General features: G+C 45.4%; 1 protein-coding gene across 3 annotated transcripts in view; it reads left to right on the top strand.

Moving 5' to 3' along the window:
* The window catches only part of SSH2 (slingshot protein phosphatase 2), a 231,569-nt gene that overhangs the window by 60,969 nt on the left and 149,290 nt on the right, over nucleotides 1–21,310 (top strand). The window contains exon 2 of one of the 3 annotated variants that reach the window (XM_077294278.1): nucleotides 9,374–9,451. The exons of 1 other annotated variant lie outside the window; for it this stretch is intronic. In XM_077294278.1, the coding sequence (XP_077150393.1) occupies nucleotides 9,374–9,451 (78 nt within the window). Of the gene's footprint in view, nucleotides 1–9,373; nucleotides 9,452–10,842; nucleotides 11,310–21,310 lie in introns of those variants that run through there. One more of the 3 variants, XM_077294280.1, reaches the window with a different exon arrangement.

Below are 21,310 nucleotides of genomic sequence, written 5' to 3'. Positions count from 1 at the left end.
ATCATCCTGCGCTGCCGACTACAGTGGTAGCCTATGTGCTCTGAACTGACAATTACTGATTGCTGTTATACTGGATTTTTTCATATCCCCATCGGTTGCGTATCTATAATGTATGTTCCATGTGAGTAGGAAAATATCTACCAGTCGCTGCCTTCTGCCGTTTGCAGCGCTGCTCCAGTAACTCTGCTCCATCTCGTGAGTGCAGCACTGACTGATACTACCCCTCTTATTGTAAATCTATGAGCTTTGTCTTAAATCTTGTAGACTTACACTGAGAAGTGATTTCTGGTCCACACATCAAGCGCTGGAGTGTACGGACTAGTCACAACTGCGAACACGGGATCTAGAGGAGGAGCGGCGCTGAAAACGGCAGACAGCAACTGATGAGGATCTTACTATGGAATTGATCATGAAGGAAGGTCCAGCTCTTTGATATCCATAAAAATGATTTATTAGTAATTCATAAAAAAATTGATACAATCAGCATAAATGTCACAAGCCCCACATGTTTTCCAGTGCCTTTCTGTGCTTTTGTTAAAATGCAATCCTACCGTAGCCCCCCACTTTTACAGTTCCACCACGGCTTCAATCACCATCATTCCTAAATGCAGGAATACGTCAGCAGAGATGGACATATGGCGTTATTCATTCCCATGTCTGTCTTCTGAAAAATGTATAACGAACCCCGTACACTGAAATCAGTTGTACATATCCACTACCTAAAGTCTCAATGACTTTTTGTAACATAGGGGAAATATCTGAGCAATTCACAATTTTCATGTATCTTTTTCGCAATATGATTCTTGTTCAGACGTCAGTGACTTTTCTCATTCGAGAAAGTTAGTCCGACTTTCATCAATGATTTTATTCAGTTCCATCCATTTTTTTTCTCTGATGAGAAATGGGGGGGGGGGGGGGGGGTTTCAAGAATTCTTTTCCTTCTCTTTTTCAGGGACCCATAAGCTTGGGTTGCTGATTTTGATCCAACACTCGGATCAGTATTGGGCATTTCTGTGCGATTTTTGTGTGGTCCAAACCTATAGACTATACTGTATGAAGTAGAAGTGCTTTCCATAAAAACCCAGAACTTGGATGCAAAAAACCCTGATGTCTGAATAAGCCCTTACTGGATGTTCTAGCTCTGGCCAGAAAGCGTGCAGATTGCCAAGGTCCGGTCGTCCTACTGATATTAAATATATATTTATATTAACCATATATATAGGGTTGTGGTTTTATACTGTGGTTTACATTTTTTGTAAGAAGACTTTTGTAGAATGCTGCATATTGTTTTGTTTTTTTTTTTACCCAGTTATGATTATGGCCTCTTAAATGGAAACCAAACGCCCCTGTTATAGTGAGTAGGGTCCGTCTGGCGTAGTTTCCATCCTTTATAGAATGGATCTGTTTTTTTTCTGCAGTTTCGTTTTTTCTTCTTCTTCTTCTTCTTCTTACTGAACTTCTGAGGACAGAACTGCGATGATAGATTTTCCCAATAAATGCTCCTCTGTCTTGGAGTCCCCTGATAGTGATTATTGTTAATGTACTAATAATACCGCTCCATTTTCCCTGGCCGTTTTTCTTGTGTTGCTTCCGCCTTGTAAAGTACAGATGTCTCTTTTACAACCGCACCTGTATCTTATTATGGAGGTAAATGATTAATTCTGTAATCTTAGATGGGCCTGTTCCCGCCGCACGCACCTGTGGGGCGATTGCTGTAACACAGGCTCGGCCCATGATGTCATTGTGTGGCCAACGTTTCTATCGTTACAGGCCTGCAGTGTGCAAAGATTACATCCAGCAGACGGCGGCTCCAAGCTTTTCATGTTGATGATATTCCAGGTGCAAGCTTTACTTTTCTTTTTCCTACTTTGCAGGTAATGTTTAGATGAAATTACACAGTTTGGTTATAACTTGCAGCAGATCCCTGTTCTTACCTCTGTTGTTGCCTTTGGCAATGTAATATTTGGGCTTTATTCACACATCAGTATTTTCATCAGTATTTTATGCCAAAACCAGGATTGTCTCCAAAACGCAGAACGGGAGTCTATCTTTCAATTATAGTTTTTCTCTATAAATTCCACTCCTGATGTTGGCAAACAAACACTGATGCAAAATACTGACGTGTGAATAAGCCCTGAGGGTATGTGCCAATGATCTGGAACTGGCAGCGCCTTGGATGCTGCGCATGTTCACGGAGTCCAAAGCGCTGCCGTCTATTGAACGCAGGTGATTCTGAGTCTCCCGCCTGGGCAGTGGGGTACTCGGTACCGGGTCCTGCCGTTCACAGGGGATGTCACGGTGGCTGCGACCCGGTCCGTGGCCCTGGGTGCCCATTTAAAAGGGGGGAAGGTCTTTAAAAGGTCTTTAAAGGTAATAAAGTTTCTGTTCGTGACGCCACCTGTGGTATTCGGTCAGTGTGGACCGACGCTGCTTTAAGGGGTCCTCTGGGGTGATGTTATAGCAGCTAGATGGTATAACTTCCCACAGGTAAAGTTTATTCCCAGGGCTCCCGGTGTGTAGATGGAAGATGGGGAATGGCGCAGTAATGAATGAGGACACAGGTTTGCAGTCTCTTTACCTTGTTTACTGTCAACTTCATGCAGCCACAGTCCAGGGCAACAGATTACAGGGCAGGCAGGGTCCGACCGGCTTGGAGGCAAGTTAGGAGTCCCCTTATCCAGGTGGAAATCAAAAGCCTTCCTCTAGTGTCGTGGTGTTGTAGTCCCTTACTGCCTGGGGCTTCACATAAGGTCCTCACAGATGTTGTCTCTCTCTCTGTCCCCTGGATAGGATAGGACATAACCCGTATGACTGTTGGCTTGAGGCTGTTTATAGGGACTCTAGCACTTCCCGGCCTATGAGGGGTGCCACCGTGCCTCCTGGGTGTTAGGTCAGACAGGTAACTTGGAGTTCAGCTGTCCTGCCGATCTCTGATGTAAGTCATAGAGGTCCTTTCAACCTCGGTGTTCCGGCTACCGGTCTCTGCGCCTCAGAAGGAGGCAGCCTGCTCGGGGCTGGTCTCCTCCTGGTATTCTCTCCTGTGCTTTGCTCTCATGCACGCTCTCTGCAGTGTATTCGGCTTTCTGAATATCTCTTTCCAGGAGCTGCTGCACTGCGGCTACACAGCTCCGTAAACCCTTCTTCTCTCCTCAGACTGATCCAGTCTGTTTCCTGACAAGAACCGACTGGACCTTCCTGGAACTGACTGACTTTCCCTACAGACTACCAGTTATATATTTATGGGGAGTCACCTAGTGAATAGGAACAAAAGCTCCCCCTGGTGGCCTGGAGTGTGAATGTGTTGCATGTTTGTGGTACCTGGTTAGTTATCCCTTCTTGCCTTCAAACGTAACATCACTTTCCCTGTGAGGAAAGCAATACCACTGTGACGACCAGGACCCTGGGTGCCACAGTTCCACATGTGATCACTGAACCGTGCGGATTTACCTCATCTAATACATTGTATGGGAGAATTTCTCCTGCGGAGACCATCGTCTTCGAAAGTGAAGTTGACATGCTGCAGTCTGGAGAGATGCGCCGCATGGCAGTCTCCGCGGGTGAGCCGCAGTAGTCTCTGGACGCATAGTGGACATAAGATTTCTTGAAATCCCGTCCACTATGCTGTAAAATCTGGACGCTGTGGGTTGGGCGCTGCACAAGTAGGCTTAAAATAAGAAAGTATCTCCTTGAGGATATTGTCTTGTAAAGAACTGTACTGAGGGCTCCACTAATATTAACCCCTCCTGTAACAATGAAGATATTTGACATTGCATTGCAATAGGTGGCATCTGCAACATATTAGGAAAAGAATCTGATGGCCCAGATTTTTTTTTTTTTTCCCCCCCTCCTGCATGGGCGTGGGATTTTGGGAAACCTCATTCATGTGCATTGTACGGTGTGTTATGTGCATAATCTGCATAGTATGACCGCTAACATACGATGGGCGCAGAAGGCTAGAATGTGTGAGTGAGGAGATCCGATGACGAGGACCATTGTAATTACTAGAAGGTCAGTCATACACATTGCTGCAAGAAAAGGGGGTTGCCAATGTAAAAAGTATTCCACTCCTATATAATATTATTATTATTGTTATTATTTCTTACGGATTGCCACTCCCATACTAACATTGCCTGAGTCCCCTGTCTGTCCAGATGGGAATGTGAACTTTGCCACCAATTATCTATCCACAGGGTAAATGAAGTATCACTGCTGTGACTAGTGATTGGCTGCAGCAGTTGCTCGTTGTTTCTGGACTGAGACCGTGACCGGTGCAGCCAATCACAGTCTGAAGTAATGATTCATTTGTCACCTGTGTAAATGGTATTTGGCTGTGGTGGGCACATGCACTTCTGGGACTGACAGGGGGACCCGAGGCAGTGTTTGGACGGGACCAGTAGATATTGGGAAGGTGAGTGTCATCTGTTCTATTATTTTTAGTATTATGTTTTTGTGTGTTTTTTTTTTTTTTTTATTTCTGTGTGTACTGGAAAAAACTCTGACCCATGTTACAATCCTGGACCATTTATTTATTTATTTTCCATGATCTAGTCTGGTGTTCGGAGCATGGTAGGGTAGCGGAGACTGGATACCAATCCATAGACGTTTTCCACGTAAATTTCCTGGCTTATGCGGCTTCATCCTGGAACAGATTCTCATGCGAGACGCACAAGACGGCTTATTGTTCATGAGCAGCAATTAATGCAGTCATTTGCTCTGAGCACAGGGATAGAGAGCGTTTTACAAGCAGATTTGCATCTGTCACGCTGGCTAAACAACATGTTTTCTCGCAGGATCACACGGAGTACAGAGGTTCTTCCTGTGTAGAATGAGTCTGTAGTGGAGGAAATGCGGCGGAGGCTTGTATCCTGCAGGATGCCGGTGTACGGTGACCTCCTATACATTGCTCAGGTCCTGCTCATCGGGCCCACGTTATTTTAGAATTAAAGGACTGGGAGAATGTGTCCCTTTCTGATTTAATGTTCCTCATTCCAGCGATGCCAACCTTCCTTACATGCCAGGGCTGTCCGTAAATATAGGGCATTTTTCCCATCTTTTAATTTTTTTTTAACCTGGGGAAACCTGTACAAATCATTGACTGTAATCTTCATTGCTCAGTGCACCGCTTCGCCTCAGATTGACAGGCTGCAGGCAGAACTTGCAATCCTAATGATTTATGGTTTTTCAATGTTTTCAGTCCGTTAATTTTATTATAATCGGCTTAGAAAAAAAAAAAAGTTGGCAACCCTGCTTGTTTCATAGTGGTTTCAAAAATAAAGTGGATTGGACGTTGATGTAAGATGCCAATAGTGATTGACAGAGTGAAGATGTAGCCAACAACCATGTACAAGATTCTGTCCGGGCTTGGGGGCTATCACCCTATTCCCATGCAATAGGAATAATATGAAAAAAGCAGATTGATTAATTATCATTGGCATGATCTATGTATGGTTCCGCTGTGACATCTGCTGTAGAAATGCAAGCTTCTGATTTCTGCAGCCGGCTCTTGGGGAGGGGGTGGGAATCCTTTTGAGTTTGTCATAGGTAAATCTTGAACCTGTCATTATAGCTTGAATTACCTACCCATATGAACATGGCAGAATGTATGATTGGGCATGTTAAATTCAAGATGCCCAGTCTTTCTAAACTGGGTTAGAGATGAGGAATTTAAATATTTGCTCCCTTGGTCCAGGTTACAGACCTCTGAGGTCAGCACCTGGGTGCATCATCACTTGTGATACCCAGTAAGAGAAGGAGATGCCCTGGATGCAGGGCATAGAAATGAGGACCAGCTGCCACAGGGGACCGGATTGGATCCCAATTTAGCTCAGTACAAGCTGAATTGCTTATCTCCAGACTGAGGTGCCTCTTTACACCTTGGATGGGTCGTGGTCATCCTTTCTATGGCTAAGACACCAAGGACATTCCGGGTCTGAAGAGTTTAATGAGGCTGAAGCTAAATAGAAAACAAGACCTCTTCTACTTTGATGAAAACCGGTGCGAAGTTTTAGTCTTGGCTCTCCTCCAGCCATCACTACCGGTGATCAGATACCTGGGAGACTTGCTAAGCTAAATGCACTAGAATTCTGCCACAATTTGTCACACAAGACTGGTATGTGTGCACATACCTTATTTAGCCCTTTTATTTGTTTTTGTTTTCTTAAAATGTGTGTCCAATCACCAAAATTTTGGCTCATACTAAGCTAACCAGCAGGTGTTGGAAAGAAGCGACAAACCTGATACCACATGAGCCACTATCAGAATTTTGCTACATTTTTGAGTCTAAGTTGAGGTTGTTGAAAAATTAATAAATCAGCCCTGTTATGTTTCCTACATGTATAGACCTTGTGGTCATCAATGCAGGAACCGCTAAGGAGGAAGCGATCTCGATGCAGAAGTGGGGTTAGTGAACAGAAATGGGCTCTGATGTTTTAGATTATGCAAAAGGGGTATTAACTAGAAATTGGGCTTTAATTTACATAGGCCATTTTATTATTATTATTTATTTATATGGCACCATTAATTCTATGGTGCTGTACATTAGACGGGGTTACATCAAAATACAAATATCACTTACAGTAAACAAAACTAACAATGACAGACTGATACAGAGGGGCGAGGACCCTGCCTTTGCGGGCTTACATTCTACAGGATTATGGGGAAGGAGACAGTAGGTCGGGGGTTGCAGTAGCTCCGATGGTGTTGAGGTGGTCGTGTGGCCATTACAGGTTGTAAGCTCCTTTTGAAGAGGTGGGTTTTCAGGTTCCGTTTGAAGGATCCAAATGTGGTGGATATCCAGACCTGTTGGGCCACAGAATTCCACATGATGATAATAATAATAATATTCTTTATTTTTATATAGCGCTAACATATTCCGCAGCGCTTTACAGACATTATCATCGCTGTCCCCAATGGGGCTTACAATCTAAATTCCCTATCAGTATGTCTTTGGAATGTGTGAGGAAACCAGAGTGCCCGGAGGAAACCCACACAAACACGGAGAGAACATACAAACTCTTTGCAGATGTCGACCTTTGTGGGATTTGAACCCAGAACTGCAACGCTGCAAGGCTGCAGTGGTAACCAGTAAGCAACCGTGCTGCCCGATGATGATGGGGGATATTTGGGAGAAGTCTTGGAGGCAGTTGGGTGAGGAGTGAATAGGCGTGGAGGAGAGAAGGAGGTCTTGGGAGGACCGGAGATGACGTGAGGGAAGATATTGAGAGATTAGTTCGGAAATATAAGGAGGAGAAAGGTTATGGATGGCTTTGTAGTTTAGTGTTAGTAGTTTAAACTGGATACGCTGGGAAATTGGGAGCCAGTGAAGTGATTTGCAAAGAGGGGAAGCGGGAGTGTAGCGAGGAGAGAGATTAATTAGTCGGGCAACAGAGTTAAGGACGGACTGGAGGGGTGCGAGAGTGTTAGAAGGTAGGCCACAGAGGATGATGTTGCGGTAGTCGAGGCGGGAGATGATTAGGGCATGCACAAGCATTTTGGTAGAGTGAGGGTTGAGGAAAGGACGGATTCTGGAAATATTTTTGAGCTGGAGGCGACAGGAGGTGGTGAGAGCTTGGATGTGTGGTTTGAAGGACAGGGCAGAGTCAAGGGTTACTCCAAGGCAGTGGACTACTGGGACAGGAGAGAGTGTGAATTCATTTATTGTGATAGATACATCAGGTAGGGAAGGTGTGCGAGATGGAGGAAAGAAAATTCGTTCTGATTTGTCCACATTGAGTTTGAAGAAGCGAGAGGAGGAGGAGGATATGGCTGATAGACACTCTGGGATTCTGGAGAGCAGAGAGGTGACATCTGGGCCAGAGAAGTAGATCTGAGTGTCATCATCATATAGATGGTACTGGAAGGCATTGGACTTTGAGTTGTTCCAGGCCAAGGGTATAGATTGAGAAAAGAGGTCCTAGGACAGAGCCTTGAGGGACACCAACAGAGAAAGGGCGAGATGAAGAGGTAGTATGGGAGTAGGAAATGCTAAATGTGTGGTTGGAAGGTATGAGGAGATCCAGGATAGGGCGAGGTCTTTGACACCAAAGGAAGAGAGGACCTGTAGTAGAAGGCAGTGGTCAACTGTGTTGAAGGCAGTGGACAGGTCTAGAAGGAGGAGTATAGAGAATTGTCTGTTCGCTTTGGCTGTAAGTAGGTCGCTAGTAATTTATGTCAGGGCAGTCGCAGTGGAATGGTGGGGATGGAAGCCAGATTGAAGAGCGAGTTAGATGCAAGGTGAGAGGAAAGTTCAGGACGTGCTACTCAAGGAGCTTGGAAGCAAATGGGAGCAAAGAAATGGAGCAATAGCTGGACATAGCGCTCGGGTCAAGGGAAGGCTTTTTGAGGTTAGGTGTGATTGTGGCAGAGGGGAAGGTACCAGAAGTTAGTGATAGATTGAAGAGATGGGATACGTGTAGTGGTGAGGTTGGGGAGGAGATGGGATGGGGTCAAGTGCACAAGTGGTGAGGTGTGATTTGGAGAGAAGATGAGCAAGCTGTCTTTCAGTGATTTTGGAGAGGGAAGTTATGGGGTTAGGGCATTTGTCTGGCATACAAAGGCGTTTTGGTAGTCGAACAACAAAGACTTGCCTTGTTTGGTCTATCTTATTTTTAAAGTGCGTGGCAAAGTCCTCGGCAGAGATTAGGGAAGTTGAAGGGGGCAGTGGTGGGCGGAGAAGGGAGTTAAGTGTTGAACAACTGTTTGGGGTTGTGGGATAAGGAAGATACAAGGGATGTAAAGTAGGCCTGTTTAGCAGAGATGAGAGCTGATTTGAATGCGAGTGTTGCTTGTTTGAGTGCAGTGAAATCATCTTGCAAATGTGTTTTCTTCCAACGACGTTCTGCAATTCTGGATACTTGCCAAAGCTTTTTAGTAATGTGATTGTGCCAAGGTTGTCTATTGATTTGTCGCACTCTGCTATGCATTTAATCGTTGTCCAATGGGTACCCTGTACGCACTGAATGGAGGTGTGTGGCTTATCAGAAATATGTGGCTGTTACGTGGTTAGGCTCCATTGCTGGCACATGTGGGCACCCAACCAGTACGTGACCCTTTTGGTAACTAGGTTTTATAAAGCTGGATACAATGCAACTTTTCAGATACATCTAGTCCCCCACAAAGCTGCCCCACTCCTGCACACTCCTGCTTGGTTTTCTTTTCTAACAGAACACCCCTTGTTTGGCATATTACTGCGGAGCCGAGTCGTCCCCTAACCTCTTCCACCTATAGGCACCTCTTGTGCATAATGGCTCTTCTGGCCCTAGGTTGCTCCTGGGACTCGCTTGCTTTTGCTCTCTGCTTCTGGGCCTCCCTTTGCCACTTTCCTGCCTTTTTAACCAGACACCTGAAAAGTGACATTATCCCATTTACGTTACAGAGTTCACAGTTGGAAGAAAATGAGACTGAAGTGTTCTGCTGCCAATGTGAAGACACAGAGCTCTTAAACGGTACCAATGTACGTAGGTATACATATTAGCATAGACTGCTTCTTACTTCTGCCCCATTAGGTTTTATTTTTTATTAATTTTGTTGCAAAAAAAAAGCTTTTTTTTAATCAGGTTGTTAAAGGAATTTTCCTCTCATTAAAAATCTGAGCGAAAGCTGTAAATTTACACACCAAACATTGCTTACCTACAGTTGCTTGAGTGCTGCAACTCCACTGCTGCTTCACCAGTCTGCAGCAGGATCATTCCGTCTGCAGCATGTGACCACTGCAGCCAATCACTGGACTCGTTCTGACTGCTGAGCATAGTGTCGGTCATGTGCTGTAGACTGGACATTACCGCTGCCTTGGTTTTATTATATCAGATATTCTCTAAAAGTTTACAAATGTTTTCTCAACATTTTAAAGAGCCAGCAGCTGTGCAATATACTGTATGTATCAAAAATCTTCAGATCGTAGAAGATTTTTCATGTTTTTGTGTACAGCTCCTTGGCTAGGTCACCGGCCGCTTTTGTAGTCTCAGTAGTGGCTGATCTCCTAGGTGATGAGGGCAGTGCTTACAATCTATTTTGCTATAGATCAGCCACCTTCAGTGTCCCTGCACTCTTCTGATGCTGCGGAGGCAACCTGCCACCCTGAAGACTTAATGTCAGACTTATTTTTTTTTTTAAGAAAATGTATTTTATTAGCAATAGATGGTGCAACAATTAAAGAGTGAGAGGGGGATAACCCACCAAAAGATGAAAAAAAGGCCATAAAAAAAATTCTAATTTTATTGAATCATAATGAACAAAATCACAAGTCAGGACAGACCAAAGGTAAAAATGACATACCGTATATATATATATATATATATATATATATATATATATATATATATATATATATATATATATATATTTTCATATATTCAGTTAAACATGCAGGGGCACAGTGGACCACATGGGCAGATCATATCATCAAATTTCCAAGGGTGCAACAGCATTATCCAACATAGTAGATTGATAGGATGAGATAATGCCAAAACACAATCATTGTCGGTGCAAAACATCATGTCACATAACCGGTCATTACCTGATAAATCACACCCGAACAGCCCAGCGGTACACCTGCCCGGTTATTTTGATCAGACTTTGATTAGAGTTAGTTCAGTTTGCTCCAAGTGTCCTCTATTGTTCTCGTACGTGTATAAGGAAAAGACCCGGACCAGGCCTACCTACTCTGTGACGGATCCGGAACTGTTGGGGCTGTCACCCAGGTTTCATGGGGGAAAGCTTAAAGCCCCGGACCGACCTCTGCAGTTAGGAGTAGGGGGCGTAGCTAAGATAAAAGGGCCGCAGCGCGCTGCAAATCAGTTAGTTGCCTTGGGAACGGGCATTGCGCAGGAGGGCAGTGTCAGGTCTTCTGCGGAGGGGCCAACTGCCAGAGTGGGCTAAAAGCTGTTAACAGAGACCGCCAACAACGACGTACCTGGTCCCCCTGACATTATGGACTGTGAGTGACAGGACGCCCAGTCAGGACATAACCCTGCGCACGCACATATGGGAGAATTTGGACACCCGCTGTGAGGGGTTTCCCTTTGTACCTGAATCGAGTTGCTCACTGTGCCTGTACGCTTACGGGGGGAAAGACTGTGCTCTGTCCGGCTCATCGTTTCCTGACATACTGATCACCGACCAGATCACAAGGAATCACCGTCGCCGCCAAGACGTCATCTTTTCCAGGACTACACTGGACCACGAGGAATCACCGCCGCCGCCAGGATCCAGGACGCCATCTTTTCCAGAACCATACTGGACCCCTTATGCGCCACTGCTTTGGCGCCAACGTCCACATCCTGAACCAACCGCATTCTGAAGTCGTCAGACTGGTAAGTTTGCTATCCTTGAACTTCCTACCCTATGCTTCACACCCGCTTCCCCTGAGTTACGTCCCCTGTGTTCCTTTTTATTGTTTTATCTGTTTTCTCCCTGCGAGGAGTATACCTGTTAAATTAATCCCCACGTTAACACTTGCTCTGCCTCCGACCCGTTACTGCATCTTCCTACCTGCTCACACTTGGCGTAGTCGGCAGGATGCAGTCTACTGGCACGGAGGGGGCAGACAAAAAGTCTGGGGAGAGCCCTAGGTCCAGCATTTCCCTGGGGGCAATGTTAAACAACCTGCCTAAATTTAATGGGAGTAACACCATGTTGTGGAGCTGGACTGAATGTATTAAAGGGATGATGAGAATGCACTCTGATACCCGCCCTACAGGCAGAGGTCGCCATTATGGCCCTAGAAGGGGAGGCGAGGGATTCAGTGATGCTATGGGGGACCCCACAGATGTAGGAGAGCTGTGCATGCGACTGTTTCATCAGATTCAAAAAGAAGGGGAGACAGTGACACAGTTCATGAACGTATTGCAGGGAATACACACTGCCATATCCCAGAAAGATGGGTTGATTGACGTGGTGCTGCGTGATCAGTTAGTGACTAGGTTGAGAGATACGCTGCTGAAACAGGCCCTGTGGGAGCGCTGGCATGCGAACCCACACATGACTTTTGCAGAAGTTGGAAGTGAGGCACGCGCGTGCGAGCAAGAACAGGGGAGGACAGTTCCGGTGGTGAAGGTCCGGAGTGGAGAAGTGGCTGTATATGCAGTGGCTGCGCCCGGATGGGTGGAAGATTTGCAGAGAGAAATCCAAGAGATGAGTGAAGACTTGACAGAAATTAAAAAATACCTTGTTGAGCTCATCTGGGAGCAGAACTTTCTCAGAACCGCAACGGGGCGGAAGAGTGTCTAGACATGAGAAACTTCCTACCTGCTTCCTCCGTGGAGAGCTGGGGCACATGGCCCGATGTGCCCACAACGTGGGCGGCCTCTCCAGCTTCACCCGTTAAACTAGGAGGCTCCGAGGCTGAGGGACGCTGCCCGGAGCCAGAACAGCTAGTAAGAAGAACCAGAAGTCAACCAATTTATTTTCAAGGTGTCCTTTAGTCTGGGCCGAAATAGATCGACGGGCCATACACTGTCTGGTAGATACCGGCTCCCAGGTAACCACGATGCCAGAGAAGTATTTCAGAAACCATTTCTCTGAAGCGATGAGGCCTGAGTGGGGACAGGTGATAAAGTTGACGGCAGCCAATCAGCTTCCCATCCTGGTCGCAGGGGTGGCATGGATGCAGATTAGAGTCTGCGGCAAAGACTTGGGCCACCGAGATGTGGTAATGACTTCAGGTGACACTGAGCGTGGATATATTGCCTTGTGCAGGCATGTACTACGGAGGAGAGAATGAACTTCGATCCAATATTGCAGCCAGCATGCAGCCGGCGGGTAAGGAAAGGGTGCATCAAACACCCGAAAACCCCGCCCCTATGGCTAAAGATTGTTCCCTCCAAATTCAGGTGACAGTGTCCCTTTAAGGATCTCGGAAGTTTGCTTATCAATGAGTCCCCAGACCAGTTTCTGAGACAATGGAACCCCCACGACAAAGAATAGGGCAAAGAATCTTAGAACAAATGTGGGCTGAACTAACAGAGCTCACACCGCAGGAGATACAGCAGGTGGAAGATGTACTCGGACACTATGAAGACTTATTTGTTCGTCATGAGGACGATTTTGGCTGTACCACTGCAATCGCTCACGAGATCCCAACGGGTAATGCTGCACCCATAAGAGAACGTTACTGTCAAATTCCTCCACAGCTGTACCAGGAGGTGAAAGGAATGCTCTCATAGATGTTACAGAACGGTGTCATCTGGGAAAGTCAAAGCCCATGGGCTGCCTCTATAGTCCTAGTATCAAAAAGATGGCACTCTGAGATTTTGTGTAGACTATCGTAAGTTAAGTGCCTGCACTGTGCAAGATTTGTACCCGCTACCCCGGAATGAAGAGTCCTTATCAGCCCTGGGGCAAGTGAAATACTTCTCCACCCTAGATCTTGCCAGTTATAATTGGCAAGTGCCGATGTCCGAACATGACAGAGCGAAGATGGCCTTCATACTACCTATGGGCCTGTTTGAGTTTAATAGAATGCAGTTTGGGCTGGTCAACACTCCTGGAACTTTTCAGCGACTGATGGAGAGGTGTTTGGGTGACCTGAATTTTGAAGCCACTTTTATTTAACTAGATGATATAATTGTCTATGCCGCCACGTTCGAAGAACACCTGCAGTGTTTGGAGCAAGTACAGAGCCAGCTCCAGAGACATGGACTGAAGGTAAAACCGTCCAAGTGCCATGTGTTCCACACCCAAATCGAGTACCTAGGACATGTGGTCTCTGCGGAAGGAGTACATCTATCCTGTTAAAAGATTGCAGCAGTGCAAGATTGGCACACCCCGAAAACTATCAAGGATGTCCAGGCTTTTCTGGGAATAACCGGGTACTATTGACGGTTTGTGAAAGACTTCACTCGCATCGTGAATCCGTTATTGGAGCTGCTGAGAGGAGTTCCGTCTGCAGCCAAAAACCGGGAAATCCAGTGGGGAGAACAACAGGAGAAAGCATTTCAAGCCTTGAAAGTGGCTTTAACAGAAGCACTAGTGCTGGCCTACGCTGACTTCTCGGCCCTTCATTCTACATACTGATGGAAGCTTGCATGGACTAGGAGCTGTGTTGTCGCAGGTTCAGGACGGGAAGAGGCGAGTGATTGCTTTTGCCAGTCGTTGTCTCCTTGAATCCGGACAACTGCAGTTCATTCAAGTTGGAGCTGCTGGCGTTAGAGTGGGCTATGACCGAGAAGTTCGCGGAATACCTGTCTGAAGTTTTAGTGCGTACCGACAGCAAACCACTGGCCCACCTGGAAAATGCCAAGTTAGGGGCCCTGAAACAACGGTGGGTGGCAAGAATGGCTAAATACCGGTGTAAGATCACCTACAGAAGGGGAGCTGAAAACACTCACGCTTATGCGTTGTCCAGAGTGACATATGAGAAGCCTGGTCCTAGCTGAGATGAAAAACTTGAGGCTGAAGAGGTGCCTGGGTTCCGGAGTCCTGCCAGGATGTTGGCAGTCACGCAGGAACTGGTACAAGGGGAGCCCCAGGAAAATTTATTGGGACAGCCTCGGGATGAGTGGGTACGGATTCAACAGGAAGATGGAGAGCTTGCACAAATTTGACAGTGAGTGACCCGCAAACATCTGCCTAGCAAGAATGAGAGGGAGGCCCTGTCTCCTGGGGCCCTACAAATTCTTTAACAATGGGAAAGATTACACCTAAAGAATTGACTGTTTGTACAGGAAAATTCAACTACAGCGAGCCCTATCCATCACTTGGCAGGTGGTTGTTCCCGAAGCCCTGTTGCACAAAGTGGCCGTGGAGGCTCACGAAAAAGGAGCACATTTCGGCCAAGATAAGACTTATTAATGGCTTCAGAAACTAATTTATCATCCCTTACTGAGGGCGAAGGTAGAAGTAGTCTGTCAACATTGTAAAAGCTGTGAATTGTCCAAACCCCCGGAACAGAGGGCCCCCACGCAAACTATTGTGACCTTGGCCCCACTGGAGGTCTTAATGATTGACTATGTGACAATTGGGCCTGCCCATCAAGGGTATGAACACTGCTTGGTAATGGTGGATCACTTCACCAAGTTTGCCGTTGTGACTCCTACCCGAGACCAAACTGCGGAGTCTGCGGCCTATGCCATCTGTAAAAACTTCATCCAGGTGTACGGCTGTCCGAAGAGGATACACTCAGACCAGGGGGCCTGTTATCTAGGACGATTGATGGAGGAACTACATCGTATGTACCTAATTGGGACGTCTCGAACGACGTCCTATCATCCACAGGGTAATGGAGCATATGAACGATTCAACCGGACTCTCATTCAGATGTTCAGAACGCTGGAGGAAGATCGTAAGATGCGCTGGCCTGAATTCATAGCAAAACTGGTGTGGGTATACAATAACCGCGTACATTGCACCACAGGGTACACCCCTTACACCCTGCTCTTCGGCAGACCAGGCAAAGAGATCAGAGCTGGAGCTGGACCCAGAGAAGGACTACCCACGGACAGGGGTGTCCACCTGGGTATGAGAACATCGCCATCGGCTGCAAAAACACTACATCACCTGGTACAAACCCGGTTTCAGGAGTTGGAGCATTATGAGAAAACTCCTCTACGAGGGACAGCTCTACAGGTCGGAGACCAGGTGTTGGTACCAGAGAATCGCCCTCGAGATTAACTTGACTAGCGATGGGAGAAAACACTGTACCGGGTAAAGCGGCGAGTCCGTTCTGAAGGACCAGTCTACGAAGTCCAGCCTGAGAGGGAAGAAGAGGCCCCCACTCGCACAGTACACCGAAACATGCTCCGCTCCTGCTTGTCAAGGGATCCTGTTTTAGAAGAAGAAAAACCCAGTGTTGCCGAGAGCCCTCCCTTAGTTCATAGTGATTGTGAAGAGGAAGAATATCCGAGGCTACCAATAGCGAGGCCGAAAGGAGAGCTAATATCAATGACCCGTGGAACTTCTGAAATTCCTGAAATGGCTGCTTCACCCGAACTGGGCGTGTCCCCGCCCCGTCAGTTAAACCTGATTCAAATGGATTTGACGGAAACTCCTAGTTTATGACGTTCTGAATGTTCGACAGCAGGAAAGCCCCTAACCGCTTTGATCAGGATCATTTTGTTTGGCGACAAATCGTTCAAGGAATGGGAGAATGTCAGCGCTTACTGCAGGAACACTCGCCCGTGGAATGGCGAGCACAGTGTGTGGGAGAATGAAAGAAGACCCGGACCAGGCCTTCCTATTCCGTGACGGATCTGGAACTGTCGAGGCTGTCACCCAGGTTTCATGAGGGAAAGCTTAAAGCTCCGGACCGACCTCTGCACCTAGGAGTAGGGGGTGTGGCTAAGATAAAAGGGCCGCAGCGCGTGGCAAATCAGTTAGTTGCCGTGGGAACGGGCATCGCGCAGGAGGCCAGTGTCAGGGCTTCTGCGGAGGGGCCAACTGCCAGAGCGGGCAAATACCAGCCGAGGCTAAAAGCTGTTAACCGAGACTGCCGGCGACGTACCTGGTCCCCACTGACCGCTGACTGTGAGTGACAGGACGCCCAGTCAGGACATAAACCTGCGCACGCACCAATGGGAGAATTGGGACGACCACTGTGAGGGGTTTCCCTTTGTACCTGAATGGAGTTGCTCATTGTGCCTGTACGCTGACAGGGGGAAAGACTGTGCTCTGTCCGGCTCATCGTTTCCTGACACACATATCACCGACCAGATCACAAGGAATCACCGTCAAGACGTCCTCTTTTCCAGGACTACACTGGACCACGAGGAATCACCACCGCCGCCAGGATCCCGGACGCCATCTTTTCCAGGACCATACTAGACCCCTTATGTTCCACTGCTTTGGCGCCAACGTCCACATCCTGAACTAACCGCATTCTGAAGTCGTCAGACTGATAAGTTTGCTATCCTTGAACTTCCTACCCTATGCTTCACACCCGCTTCCCCTGAGTTACGTCCCCTGTGTTCCTTTATATTGTTTTATCTGTTTTCTCCCTGCGAGGAGTATACCTGTTAAATTAAACCCCATGTTAAGACTTGCTCTGCCTCCGACCTGTTACTGCATCTTCCTACCTTCTCACACGTGGAGGAAAAAAAATAATTCTCCACCTTCTATGCAACAGTCCATGAAAATCAGACCACACTTAGACGTTATACCAGTGCGGGACAAATTTTTTTTCTTTTTTTTTTTTTCACGGATCCACTTGCAATGTCAATTTTTTTTTTTTTTTTTTCTTTTGATCCGACCCTCAGATCAAAATCAGACATACCTCTGCGATTTTTCATGGACATGTGAATGGCCCCATTGACTCCAGTAGTTTTCACAGATCTAGCGCTTGCACTCGAAAATCGAACATCTGAATGAGGCTTTACTGACAGAGCATTATAAACTTTTTTTTTTTTTCTGTATTTTTATGATCTCCTCTCAGCTGCTCGTAACCACAGACCACAACAAACTAGAGCTGGTCATAAATGCTGAGTTCAGAAAGATACAGATAAGAGTTCTCGGTCAAAACAAACTCCCTGAGGAATCCTTAGTTAAAGAAGCACTCCTCCTCCGATCAAAGTTTTTGTCCTCTTTATATATTGCAGTCATCATATTATATATCACTGTGTACTTGCAGTTGATCATTTTCCATTAGGCCTATGACATCACGTGATTAAAAACTGACTAGCTGAATCCTTCTAAGCTCTATGTAGAAACAGGAGGTCAATTTTCCCTGTATGAGTCATAAGTCAATGCAGAAGTCAGTGGCAGATTGGAGGAGGAAGGAGCAGCTGGGTCAGGAGGTGAAAAAGGGAATGATTCTGCAGGGACAAGAGACTTTGTGTTTCTACAAAGAGCAGAAAAAAAGAGAATTAGCTGGGTATTTAGGCAAAATGAGCAATTGTAAGTGCGCAGTGCTATATAATATGCTGACTGCAATATATTAAGAGGAGTAAAACTTTCATGGGAGGAGGAGCACTTATTTAACCCCTTTCCCAACCGAGACATATCCATACGTCCCTGTGAGCTGGGCCTTATTGACCTGTGCCATATGGATACTTCCTGGCGGTGGTTTTGCCCGCCCCCAGGCACACTGATTCTGACAGCTGACACCCGGCACTCGGTGCCTGGAGAGGTCCCGGCACTTTATCCCCCTAAATGCTGCAATCAAACTCGATTGCAGCATTTTGGGAGCAGACAGAGAGAAGACCGCCCCTCTGTCCTTGGATAGGAGACCCCGCAATGTTATTGCAGGTCCTGATCGTTGCCATGGTGACCCGATATCATCATGATGGCATTCGGGTCACCAGAGCTAGCAAAGTTGCTTGCTCATGTTCAAAGCATGATGAAGCAAGTTTGCCCGTCAGTGCAGCGCTGACAGTTTGCATAGCATAGGGATGCTCCTGCAGCTCTGCTATACAAGCGATCAGCCTGCAAAAAATGATAGTCGTCCCATAGTGGGACAAAGTAAAAAAAAAAAAAAAAAAAAAAGTTTAAAAAAAGTGTAAAAATATAAGGGAAAAAAAAAAATCAATATATTGTACCCATAAATATTTATGCAAAAAAATATAAACAATAAACGTACACATTTCATATCGCTGCATTCGGAACGACCCGACCTATAAAACTGTCCCGCTCGTTTATCCCTTTAGTGAGCACCATAAAAAATTAAATAAAAAGGCAAAATGGAGTCACTTAAACAAAAAATGTCATATTAGTTCTCAGAAAAATGAAATATTTGGGGCTAAAAACAACATTTAGTGGTAAAAATTGATTTATTATTTTTTCACCACTCAATGGGATAAAATGGTATAAATTCTGTGAGGCACATGTGCTGTCAATATGATCGCTGCACCCCTAGATGAATTCATTGGGGGGTGGGGGTGTAGTTTGTAAAAGGAGTTCACATATGGGAGTTTCTGTTGTTCTGACACCTCAGGGGCTCTGCCAATGTGACATGGTACCGTCAGACAATTTAAGCAAAATCTGAACTCCTGTATGGCGCGTTTTCCCTTCTGAACTTTGCACTGTGCCTCAAAGGTAGTATTCCCCCACATATGGGGAGAAATTGCACAACAAATTGTATGGTTCAAGCTCTCCTGTTACCCTTATAAATATGCAAAATTTGGGGTTAAAAATAAACATTTTTGTGTGGAAAATGTGGTTGGTTTGTTTATTTTTTTTTTATTTTTTTTTTCACAGCTCAATGTTATAAACTTCTGTGAAGCACCTGGGTGTTTAATGTGCTCACCATACATCTAGATAAGTTCCCTAAGGGGTCTAGTTTCCAAAATGGTGTCACTTGTGGGGGATTTTTATTGTTTAGGCAAATCAGGAGCTCTCCAAATGGGACATGGCGTCCGCTAATTGTTTCGGCAAATTTTGCATTTAAAAAGTCAAATGGCGCTCCTTCCCTTCCGAGCTCTGCCGTGCGCCCAAACAGTGGTTTACCCCCACATATGGGATATCTGCATGCTCAGGAGAAATTGCACAAGTTTTGGGGTCCAATTTTTCCTGTTACCCCTGTGAAAATAAAAAAAAAATTGGGTCTAAAACTTGAATTTTTTATGAAAAAAGTTAAATGTTCTTACTTATTTTTCCACATTACAAAAATTCATGTGAAGCACCTGAAGGGTTAATAAACTTATTGAATGTGGCTTTGAGTACCTTGAGGGGTGCAGTTTTTAGATTAGTATCGCTTTTGGGTATTCTCTGTCAGGTGGTTCCTTAAAAAAATAAAAATGGTTTTATAAATTTTGAAAAATAAAAAAATGCTGGTCAGCTTTTAACCCTTCTAACTTCCTTAAAAAAAATAGAAAAATAGTTTGTGCTGATATAAAATATACATGTGGTAAATGTTATTTATTAAGTATTTTGTGTGACATATTTCTCTGACTTTAAGGGCATAAGAATTCAAAGTTTAAAAATTGCAAAATTTTCCAAATTTTTGCCAAATTTCCGTTTGTTTTTTTTTCCCACAAACAAACAAAAGTTATTAAAGAATTGTTGCATCTATCATGAAGTACAATATGTCACGAAAAAAAGACAATCTCTGAATCGCTGAGATCCGTTGAGGCTTTCTAGAATTGTGACACTGGTCAGAATTTGTAAAGATTGGCCTGGTCATTAACGTGCAAACCACCTTGTGGGGTAAAGGGGTGCGCGCCTCCTTCAGCCAGCCATGTGCAGGGAAAACAAAAAAACCTGTAAAATAAACCATTTCTAAATGGTGTCCTTTTTAATTTTAGCTCATAAATAACAAGCCGTCTAGTGTCCAAAAAAGTTATGCAAAATGAAAAAAACAAAACAGTGTCCTCAAGGCCATAATAATTGTCTTGCAGGGGTTCAGGAGTTTATGTAATCTTGTATCCTTTTTTTAAAATTTTTTTTAACAAAGAATGTGTCCTCTGTGTACAATTATCAGCTGTGAAAAATACATTTATACAACAGAACGTGATGTTTTTATGTACCGTAATCAGCGCTTTCCAAAGGGTAGATCACCTAAAACTAGAAGTTTGTGTGGGAGGTGAATAACATGATGCAGTGTGCCAGGAAAGAGCTGACATCTCACCTTTATACTTGCTCCTTCTGCTCGGAATAGATGCTGGCGCTGCAGGATGGCGGTATAGTAATGCCCTTATTCCCGTGAACGGATCTGTAGACATGTTGGGTGTATATATAATATATTTTGTAGTTCTGACTAATTCCCTCCCCTCTAGTTATTACTCTTCCTCTTTTCTGTAAGATGGCGGACACAGAGAAGGGTCCGTGGGCAAGAGCAGTATATGGGGTCTTTGCAGCCCAGTAGCTTCTCATGGTTTCCAGTTCCACCTGCTCTGAAGGAGATAGTGGCCCCCTAACCTTGTGGCTGTACAGGTTTCACCTTGGTATGTCCGCCCCTGTGTCAGACATGGTCAGCTCTCATTGAGCATTGTTAGGTTGCGTACGGACACATATGTACTGGTGATGTATGGACACACCCAGTTGCCAGTTTATTCCTACACTTCCAGTAGGAATAGAAAAGCTCATAGAACCTACCCGTCACATGCTGTGAATTATTTCACCATTTGTGAATAGCAAACGGTTTTGTATTGTCTTCGGCCATCTGCTGCACTGCCTGGTAATATTAGGGAAGACCAGACAGGTGGTCGTGGGAGGCGAGTGTAGAGGATGAGAAAGTTTTAACTAGATTATGTAGAGAAAGGGGAAAGGTTTTAAGGATTAAGTAAGCGAACGCCGCGCACAATCGGTGATTAAAAATCCTGCGGAGATCTGACGGCTGCTCTGTAATCCGCAATCTTTCCTGTGCTCTGAGGCTTTTACTAATTTCATTTGTTTTCATAAAATGTGACATTTTGTGACTTATTACTGTAGATATATTTTTTTGTGT

This window comes from Ranitomeya variabilis, chromosome 3 (genome assembly GCF_051348905.1).
Source record: "Ranitomeya variabilis isolate aRanVar5 chromosome 3, aRanVar5.hap1, whole genome shotgun sequence".
In the NCBI taxonomy this organism is placed as follows: Eukaryota; Metazoa; Chordata; class Amphibia; order Anura; family Dendrobatidae; genus Ranitomeya; species Ranitomeya variabilis.
The sequence above is the reverse complement of the archived record's forward strand: the minus strand, read 5'-3'. Positions and strand labels throughout refer to the sequence as shown.